We start from the raw sequence: 10,527 nt of genomic DNA, 5'->3' as shown, positions 1-10,527 counted from the left end.
GACACCAGATGCATCTGATTTCAGTTCCTTCATCTGTGTCAGCACCGCAAGCAGTTAGCTCTCTGAATAGCTGGGAAGAGTCAGACCCAAAGGCCCATCAGGTGGAAGGAGGGTGAGTGACTGGGTCTGGAATGAGCTTTCTCTGTCATCAAGCTCGGGTAGGAGAGGCTTTGACAAAGGTCACCTCACCTTTCCACTCTGTCTCTCTGGACCATGAAGTGACACTCCGGGCACAGCTGGGCTGCCTCCAGCCTGTGAGGGGGCTTTCTCCAGAGACCACTCCCAGCCTGGGGGACCTTGAACAGAAACCAGAGTTGGAAGGACACAGTAAATGGACCAGAGTGAAGATCTGGGAGACTCCTCAGCTCCTCCTCGGGCTGCACCTGCTCTCACTGCACAGCCTCCGAAGCCGCTCCAGCGTGCAGTGAGAGCAGGCCCAGGGCATCCAGTGAGCCTCTCTGCCGAGGTCCAGCGCCTGCCTGTGTGTGTCTACTTCTCAAGAACAGGGAGGTGACAAAAGGCAGCTGCCTCTCTCTCTCTCTCTCTCTCTCTCTGTCTCTCTCTCTCTCTCTTTCTGTCTCTCTCTCTCTCTCTCACTGACCCTTTTCCTTTGTTCCCACAGAACACCCTAAATGAGGATGGTAGCTGAGAACTCCTCTGTGACAGAGTTTATCCTCGCAGGCTTAACCAACAGTCCAGGACTCCAGCTCCTCCTCTTCTTCCTGTTTCTAAGCTTCTATGTGGTCACCGTGGCAGGGAACCTGGGCTTGATAACACTGATTGGGCTGAACTCTCAGCTGCACATGCCCATGTACTTCTTCCTCTTCAACTTGTCCCTCATAGATTTCTGCTATTCCACTGTTATCACCCCCAAAATGCTGATGGGGTTTGTCTGTGAGAAGAACATCATCTCCTACACAGGGTGTATGACTCAGCTCTTCTTCTTCCTTTTTTTTGTTATTTCTGAGTGCTTTATCCTGTCAGCGATGGCATATGACCGCTATGTCGCCATCTGTCACCCACTGGTGTACACGGCCACCATGTCTCCCCCAGTGTGCTTGCGTCTCTTGCTGGCTGTCTATGGGAAGGGGTTCTTGGGGGCAGTGGCCCACACGGTGTGCATGGTGAGGCTGACCTTCTGTGCTGCCCGCCTGATTGACCACTACATGTGTGACATCCCGCCCCTTCTGGAGCTCTCTTGCACCAGCACCCGTGTCAATGTGCTGATAGTTTTCGTGGATGTGGGCATCAATATCGCTGGGCCCACTGTTACCATCTTTACTTCTTATGCGCTCATCCTCTCCAGCATTCTGCACATTCGTTCCACTGAGGGCAGGTTCAAAGCCTTCAGCACCTGTGGCTCCCACATTATTGCAGTTTCTCTCTTCTTTGGGTCAGGGGCATTCATGTATCTCAAACCTTCTTCCCTTTTGCCGATGAGCCAGGGGAAAGTGTCCTCCTTGTTCTACACCACTGTGGTGCCCATGCTGAACCCCGTAATCTACAGCCTGAGGAACAAGGATGTCAAAGCTGCTCTGAAGAAAACCTTGAGCAGAACCTTGTTTTCCCATGAAAGGGACAACACATAGCGGGGGGAAACTCTTCCTCCCATAGGAGATGAGCTTCCAGTGGTTGCATGGAGGGAGCGTTAACTCTTTCTCAAACAAGTTTATCCCTCCCATTTTAAGCACCTTTTAATTTTTATTTTTTAAAAGATTTCATTTATTTTTAGAGAGTGGGGAAGGGAGGGAGAAAGAGAGGGAGAGAAACACCGATGTGCAAGAGAAACATCCACTGGTTCCCTCTCGTTTGCATCTTGACAGGGACAGAACCTGCAATCCAGGCGTGTGTCCTGACCGGGAATGAAACCTGCAACCTTTGGGTTTGGTGGGCAACGCCCAACACACTGAGCCACACCAGTCAGGGGTGTGTGTTTCAATTACTTTGTGTCAGTGAGTCATCTGTTTTCTGCTGGGGCCATGACTGATAGGTTTTCCAGTGAGGGGTGGAAGACTTCTGTGCCTCAGGTGTGTAAATGCACAGCGTCACGGTACTGGGTCAAGGCAGGTAGAGTTGCCTTTTGCTTTAAAAGAAAACTGTGAGTGTGAATATTTTTGTGAAGCAACAATATGTGAGATACTGTGAAAAGACTTCTGACTGAACAAGATTGTCTTTGGGAAAATCGTGTTCTATTTTGAACAATGAAGTTTGGATGGATACATAGTTTTGCCTTTGGGATGGTACAGATCAGTAAAAGTGAATTCAAAAGAACGAGAGTGAAATGAGAGAACTGTGCTTTAGATGGCACAAGATAGATGGACAGCACTGAGCTGGCGTGGCTGTGGAAGGGGCAGGAACAGAGCAGCAGATGCCCAGAGAGAGCAGAGACGAGGGAACTGGAGGGTGGGATCAACTCTGAGCTCTTAGGTTTTACTGTGCAGCTCTGTGCCCTTAGCCAATTGCTTGATGTCTCTCACCACTGATGCTTTTATCTTTAACACTTTGTTGAAGAATTATTAAAGCAATTAAGTGCTAAGCGCTCAGTAAGTTTTCTTTTCATGTCTGCTAGATCTTCTGCCACCGAGAATATCCTATGAATGAATTTATCCTATGAACCTGGGATAATGGTTTCAGTTCTCTGTGCTCTGCCTGCTCCTATGAAAAATGATTATGCTCAATCAGATTGTTTCTGCATTCCATCCAATACCTGTATTTGTATATTGACCACGTAGTACATGGTCATTTGAAACTGTTACCCAAGAGCCCTGGCCAGTGTGGCTAAGTTGGTTGGAGTATCGTCGTATAAACAAAAGTTCACTGGTTCGATTCCTGATCGGGGCACATACCTCAGTTGCCGGCTGATCTGTGGTCCAGAAACATATAGGAAACCACCAATCTATGTTTGTCTTCACATCAAAGTTTCCTCTGTTCCTTCCTCTCTCTCCTCCTTCTCACTCTAAAAGCAATGCATATATATTTTCAGTTCAGGATTTTTAAAAAATCACTCCAATAGAATAATCAGTGAAAGAAAAATCTGCCTCTACTCCAGTTTTCTGGGTCCTCCTATACCTCCCACTGGGTCCATCACGGTTGCTTGTAACTTGTGTATTTTTAGACAGTCTTTGCATGTGCGGTGCCTGTACTTACATACATATGATATTGTCCTTGTTTTCAAAGTCTTAGAAAAGCTGCTTCAAAATGTATCTGTTATTGACAATCAATTAGATGAGGAGGGAATGGGGAGGGTTACTGCCATAAGGAAATGAATAAAAAAGCAGGCAAGATGTATGTGAATGGTGGTGGGCAGCCCAGAAGAGGGAGAGATGAAGGAATACTGGGAAACTTATTAGGGAAAAATGGACCTTAGACAGGGAATCACGGACTAACACAAGATTCTTGAATTTTATTGCCACTTCCTTCTAGAAGGTGCATTGGCCCTCTCACTGGCAGCATAAACATATGCAGAAGGTCAGCTCTAAGCCAGCACTCAGGTCAAGTTACTACCTTTCATTTTGGTGTCCGTGTCGTCTCCTCCTTTTATATCCTTGTTTTCCTCTATTTCATAAAAAAGACTACATCACAAGTGTGTGAATCTAAATGGGTAAAAAAAAGAAAACTAGCAGGAAAATTGAAAACATTTTCTTCCTCCTTTTCCTTCCTTATATACCCCCTTTATTTCTTAAATGACTTTCCTTGGTTTCATCCGACTTCCGGTAAACATTTTCATCTGGGAAGGGACGATACCGGGCAGCCCTTACCTCTGTGACGGTCCTTTCTGAGATGCCTTTCTGGAATATCTTTCCTGGCTCTGTGCTCTCACAGCACACTGCCCTTAACCTACTAAGTGCTCACGTACTTTTCCGCGTCCATCCACACCTCCAATTAGACTAAGTTTCCTGCAAGCAGAGTCCATCTTGATGCATCACCCCCACCCAGCACAGTACCTTACCTGTGTAGGCTGGGTGGGTGGGGACATACAGGTGTTGGCTGCAAGAAGGAAGCACCTCACAGTTTAAGGGCTGACCTGCTGAAGGGACTTCCCTGTTCTTATTCTTCTGGCAACATGCTGTTTTTTCCCCAGACCTTGGATGGACACGTGCTTGGTCCCTACTATCCCATTGCCCTGATGCCTTGAGTAGAGTCTTCCTATGTTTCATCCGTGATCCCCAATTCTAGACCCATGTCTCCAGGTAGCAGTAGCAGGAAGCAGATCCTATCTTTGTTTTGTAAACCCCAACTTTCCACTCCTTCATATGCTAAACTGTATACAGTGTTAGATAAAACGATTAACCTGTTCACGCTCTAAGTTGCTATCCAACTGAACATAGGGCTTCGAAGGAAGCTTATAAAACCCCAGCCATTGAGCATCCCTTTTGTTCTTCCTATTTTAACTGACATTCCCGTGATGGCACAGGGAAGGAAACCTTGTAGAGTGAACAAGTGAACCATTCACGTATGCAGTTCCCATTTTTCCCGAGTATCAGAGACTGTGCGCCTGCATGATGGCGTCCAAAACATAGATGCGCTTAGAAGTCAGTCACCAAGACCATGGTCTGCTGCTTCTTTGCTGGCTGCCCAGGGCACAGGACAGTGAGCCTTCCTTTTTCCCAGAGCAAACTTTCTCTTTCTTTCCCCTGACAAATGGTTATATTTTATATCAGAACTGCTGCTACGGACGTTTGGGAACACAGTTTTTGGACTTTTCCAAGTTGCTTAGTAATTGATTGGGGAAGATTAGGGTTTCTTTCTTTATAATTCAAAGGATATCATGCGGATATATTCTGAGACTATGAAAGGTCTTGTTCCTTTTCAGTCTTTTACACTCTAGTTTTAGCGTCCACTGAAGATTTTTGCCGGAATCAATGATTACTCTGAAGGTTGAAAAATGAAGGTTTTGTAACCCCATCAATCCTTGCTTATTTGTTACTTGGCATTCTGTCCGGAAGAACCTTTACTTCTTCTGCATGTATTTACTTACTTATTTACTTATTTATTTAAATCACTGTCAACTCATGCATTCTAATTTTATCCAATGGGTTATGACTTGTCATTGTCATTATTTAGTTTGTTGCTTGATTTATCCCTGATTTGTCCACTGACAGCCTCTGCACATTGGTTCCTATCTCCTTTTAAAGATCACAATAGCTCTTTCACACTTTGCTCCTTTTGGGGAAAAAGGTTTCAAGCACATCCTGCACTTTCCCTGCCCCTTTGCTAGTTCTATGTGCGGACAAATGGTGTTACACATTGGGGTGTAAATGCTGGGTGGGATGAGCTGTATTAAGTGTAACTCTGCAAGCAGCCATTTATTCAATGGGAGAGTAATCCGTAGTTGTAAAGCTCTCACTCTCAGGTTTCTCCTTTGAAGATGCCTATTTGTAACTAGTGATAACCCTTCTCTCTGTGACTGGCCAGTGCTCTGTGGCCTGAAGCTGATGGTGATTCCTAAGTGTCCCCTGTGGTCCTCTTCTCACCTCCCTCTACCTGTTCAGGTGACAGTTCCCATCAGAGCCTGGGGAGACCACAGGGAGGGAAGAAATGGGCTGCGGTTGGAGGAAGTAAAGCCCCAGGCTCTGGTGCCCAGGGTTTGCTTGTAGACACGGTTCATCCTGGACCCCTTAAAGATATGACCTTTGTCCCACTTGTGTCCTTCACTCATGTCCTACCTCGAAAGGCTTGAGTGTTGTAAGAATGTGTAAAAGGAAAGAGAAGCAAAATGTATTTTGAAAATCCATAATCCTGCCACCTAGAGGTAACTACTTAGGATTTTTTGTATGTTGTTTTGGTGTATTTTGTGTGTGTGTTGTTGTGATGGCTTAGACAGGGGGGTGGAAACTGTGTGCATAGGTGTGTGTGTGTGTGTGTGTTCTCTCAACATGACAGAGGTGGTTCTGCACAGACGGTGTGATCATGTTTAGTAGGAGTTCGTAACTCTACTTTCATTCTGTAACACGCTGTGAACAGCTTTCCGTGTCATTAAATGTATATGAAAATCACAATCTTTTAATGACCACTCTTATTGTGTTTAATCCTGGAAGATCCGTGGAATGATGTGACACGTTCTGTTTGCTGCACAGAAAGACAACACTGTTTCCTTCTATTATATTATATTATATTTTATTTTATTTTTTATCCCCACTGCAGTAAATTTTTTCATTGCTTTTACAGAGAGAGGAGGGGAAACAGAGAAATATCGATGTGAGAGAGAGCTGCCCCATCCTGACCAAAATATACCTGTCATCAATTGAGCACTGTGTGAAATTTCATAATTAAAGATCTATTTGGGGGTAAAAGTTTTTCTTCAATTTTTTATATGTCTGGGTGAAGGCCTGGCATGTAGATGGCCCTCCACAACTCTTTACACTAGGCTGTGTTGATGAATTTGTGAGCTCTTTCCCAAGACTGGGTTTTACCAGAAAATCAAAGGCAGAGCCAGTAGGAGCACCTTGAGTAATTGGGACAGAGGAGCTTTGATGGAGGTTAGAAAGAGGTACAGAAAGAGGAGATTGCAGACTGTAAAGGAAACCTCACCTGACGTTGCAATGGGGCCTTTGGTGTATGGAAGAGTGAGGGTATTTGAAAACTAGGGCATTGGCAATGGGAGAGGAAGTAGGGACAAGGTAAATGATCAAGGGCCTTGATCCTGTCTGCAGATGATGTGGTTGGGATGGGCCCTAGATAGAGTTTTGAAGGAAAAGCATCCTTCAGAGCTCCCCGGACTTCTATGAGCTCTCCCACCCTAGGGAAATACCTCCCTCTCCCCTTTCAGGGTGATCCTGCTCTCAGCAATCTTTACCTCTCCCTCACTCCCTCCCTAAACTATCCATATTTTACGTATGTTCTCTGTGTATTTCCTATAACTTGATCACAGCCGTTCCACATGTCAGCCCCTTTCCTAGGCTGTTCCTTCTTCTGATTTAATCCTCACAACAACCCTGTCAAATATAACTATTGGCCCCATTTTGCACATGATGAGATGGAGCACAAGGGACCCATAAACATCCTGTGAGCTGCTGCAGACCCAGTTCTGTGCTGGGTTCTAAGGGCATAAAAATGACTAAGCCCAGTTCCCATCGGTCACGGCTTATGGGCCGTGGGGACGGAAACGAGATAGCGCTGTGCTGAGAGGGGAGCTGCAGTGGCTCTGAGGACAAGGTGCTGCAGGGTTTTTGCTGATCCCCGGCAGTGTGAGCTGCTGAGAGTTTGAGACCCTACTCCTTGTGTCATTTGGGAGTTCAGATAGGGCATGTTTAAGACACAGAAATTCTCAGCAACATGGAGTTTCCGGTACTTGATAAAGTTACTGATACATATTGATTTTCTCGCCTGGAATCAAACAAGGGAAGGCTGCTTCCTTCCAGCTGGAGTGAGACACATTTTGCTCAGACCTGCTTTACACAGTGTTTCAGCAGGGTCTTAGTGGGGGTTCCCCACAACAAGCCATGCTGGAGACAGACACCAGTGTGCAGGTACCTTATTGGTGGAGTGATCTCAGGGAAGAGGAAGATTAACAGGAAAGGGGAGAAACTAAGGCCAAGCTGGGTGGGTTCATGAGCTGCTTACTAGACTGGAAAATTTAAGATCCATCCTCTGAGGCCCTTGGGCACGTCATGAAAAATGAACCATGAAAGATGCACAAGAAGGGAGCACTTAGCCACGGGCTCCTTGGGGCATTAACACCTGCCCACTTCTAGGTTTGTACAAGTGCCGGAATGTAACCGAATGCGGGTCCGTCTGCCTGCCACTTCCAAAGCAGTCCTGGACAGGCAGGTGCTGGTGTAAGGAAAGTGGTTTATTCAGATGCCAGTCATCTGGAAGATAGGGAACCCATATCTCTCAGCCCACCTCCCTGGAACAAGGAGACTCAGGTGTCAAAGCCCATCTTCACCTCTCAGTGCAGGTAGGGGTTGTTGTAAGGAGGAGGATGGGAACAGAGCAAAGAGACCAAGGGAGGGGCAGAAAAGTGCTCTGTGTGCACACAAGCACAGTCCAGTCTAATAAGGCAAGTGACAGTCCCCGTGCATCATCCTGGTTTAGTCATCCCGCCTTAGCGTCATCCTGGCTTCACTTTTGGAGGTCAGGAAACCTCCTGGAGCTGGGGTGGCTGAGGGTCAGATTCTGTATCTTTTGAAGTTAGTTCCCTGCACCCTGTTCATCTATAAGCTACGCATTAGTCAGAGTCAGCACTTCCAGAAACAACGGCAAAAGATTGATGGGGTGGGTTACCATCCCCACAGGTAAGAGAATGTCTGAGTGGATTCCCACAGACGTTCCACATGTGGTGACAGAGACGGCGTCCTACAGCAGGAAGCAGGGCGCACCAGTACAGCTGAGGAGCCGTGTTGTTTGGCACTAACTGCCTGCAACCAGCTGCCGCAGCAACAGGACAAACTGAAAAGAGAGGCTGAATAACATAAAGTGAGGCAGAAACGCTATCCCGCACAGAGAGCTTGGTAATGGGCCAGAACTCAGGGCCTCGTGAGAAAGTTCAGAGTGGAGGACAGGGGGCACCCAGGGCTGAGACAAGGCCCGCGCGCTGTGATTTGTATTGTGCTACAAATTTCGGGAGGCCTATCGATCCATTTAGCTGCTACTTGTGTTGAAAGTGCAGCCCTAGGCCCTTCTCTCATTGCTCTCTGTCCAGTGGATTTGTCTGAATTACAAGAGAAAACATCGTGCCTAGAGGGACTGGGGCCTCAAGTCACTGACACCTGGGCACCATTAGACCAGCTGGTCTTCCTCATGAGGCCCGGGCCAGCCATGCCCGGTTGGAAATGCCTCTCGGAGTCATACTGTGTACAGTTTTCCATGCGACATCCAAGTCACTCCCCAGTATGACCCTGCTGTGCTCTTCCAGGCCTGCTGTGCAATTCTGTCTTTTACTGTACCCCATTTCAGCCCAACTGAAAGCCAGGTGGGCTTCTATGGGTGGTTTGGGAGACCTCTTCACCTGGGCAGGTTGGCCCAGGTTTCATTCTGGTCTCTGCCACCACCCAGCTGTGTGCTCAGTCCGGATTTCTTGTCTGCAGCGTACAGACACAGGCTCAGATGGGTGAACCCCAAACCTGGTGAAAGATCCAGATCACCGGGCTGAACAGATGAGAAGACTGATGATAAAGTCTCACCCCTGGTGATTCTGATGTATTGTGACTGAAAGGAGCAGCAATAATATGTCCTTTTAGTAATATATACACACTTCCCTATTCCATTGCACAGTCACACTGCAAACCACCGGCTACATGGTTTTTTAATATGACCTCAAATCTAGGCCCCCGAAGTGTGAACTGTCTATTACTGAGCTCCAGTGAGCTCTGAAAGACAGGGCCAGAGAGGGATAAGTTTTGTTATGGGAGAGAGTAGCTAGTAAAAGATCATAAGAAGCCAAACACGGAGGCCAAGCTTGGTGGGTCCAGTGGGGTGAATGGCCATTGGGGCCACTGTGAGGGCACTGGAGCCAGTGGACAGCTGGGAGGGCAGAAGATAGGAGCCATCAAGGAGAAGCCCAACAACTTAGCAGTTTTGGGAAAAAAAACGTTCTCAATTAATAGGGATTGTTTTTACTGTCAATCTCAAATTCCAAGAGACAACTGAGAAGGTTTGCTTCTCCCTGGTCGAGACATTGTGCTGGCTGTGTAAGTGGTGTGTAGCATGCCCTCCTCTGAACTCACATACCATTTAGTTTCTACCCTTTCGAGATCTTACCCCTTTGTTTTATATTCAGGTTCATATTCAGGTACATGAGTTCTATCATCTTTTCCAAGAGAATGTCAGAGGCTTGAAGGCAAAACTTTATACATTGGGTTATTACTCACGAGGAGGTATTAAATGCAATTGTTGAGGACACCAGATTTGCAGTCAGAATCTCTTAGATTTCCTACATCCTTTGTAACTTTGACATCTGTTAAATTCCATCTCTGCAATGGGAGTGGTACCCTGACCTGTGGGCCGTCATGTCAGCACTGCAAGCAGTTAGCTCGGAGTGGTTGGACGTCCTTCCACAGTGTGAAGGGTTGCTGGTTCGATGCCAACCGATGTTTCTCTCACACATCAATGCTTCTCTCCCTCTCTTTCTCCCTCCCTTCCTCTCTCTCTAAAAATAAAATCTTTAAACAAGTAACATAAAATGGGACAGACAAAATCCTGTTCCCAGTACTCAGGGGAGAATTGCAAGAACGTTTTGTCTGTAAGAGGGTATAGCCCTGGGCATGCTGGGGTCAGGATACAGGCGAGAGGTCAGGAAGTGTGCTGGGCATTCATCACGAGTACAAAACGAATGAGAAATTATTATGTTTGCACAATGCTTTTCATTTTCCTGAGCAATGTTCACTGAACAAATAAGGTTTTCAAACCCCATTCCAATATTATCAAGGGTATAAGAAAACTTCCTCCTTTTAAAAGTTAATTAATTTCCAGGGCTGTGTTCCCAAGGGAACCTCTGGCTTTCTACCTGTAATCAGGTCCCCAGGTCTCTGAACCCAGAATAAATCTGCTCAGCCTCCTGGCCCCGGCTGGCACCCATCACAGGCA

At 46.7% G+C, this 10,527-nt stretch overlaps 1 protein-coding gene across 1 annotated transcript; it reads left to right on the top strand.

Moving 5' to 3' along the window:
• LOC112301738 (olfactory receptor 8B8) lies at positions 1 to 2,358 on the top strand. The gene is made up of 2 exons (XM_045192901.2): positions 1 to 481; positions 623 to 2,358. The coding sequence occupies exon 2, from the start codon at positions 633 to 635 to the stop codon at positions 1,587 to 1,589; it is 957 nt and encodes a 318-aa protein (XP_045048836.2). The 5' UTR covers positions 1 to 481; positions 623 to 632; the 3' UTR covers positions 1,590 to 2,358.
• Positions 2,359 to 10,527: the final 8,169 nt, after the last annotated feature.

The sequence above is a fragment of the Desmodus rotundus genome, chromosome 7 (genome assembly GCF_022682495.2).
Source record: "Desmodus rotundus isolate HL8 chromosome 7, HLdesRot8A.1, whole genome shotgun sequence".
NCBI classification, from domain to species: Eukaryota; Metazoa; Chordata; class Mammalia; order Chiroptera; family Phyllostomidae; genus Desmodus; species Desmodus rotundus.
This window is presented reverse-complemented; position numbering and strand designations above follow the sequence as displayed.

Excerpts from the sequence above, each read along its gene's own strand:
- LOC112301738 (XM_045192901.2), top strand. The coding sequence starts at position 633 with ATGAGGATGGTAGCTGAGAACTCCTCTGTGACAGAGTTTATCCTCGCA.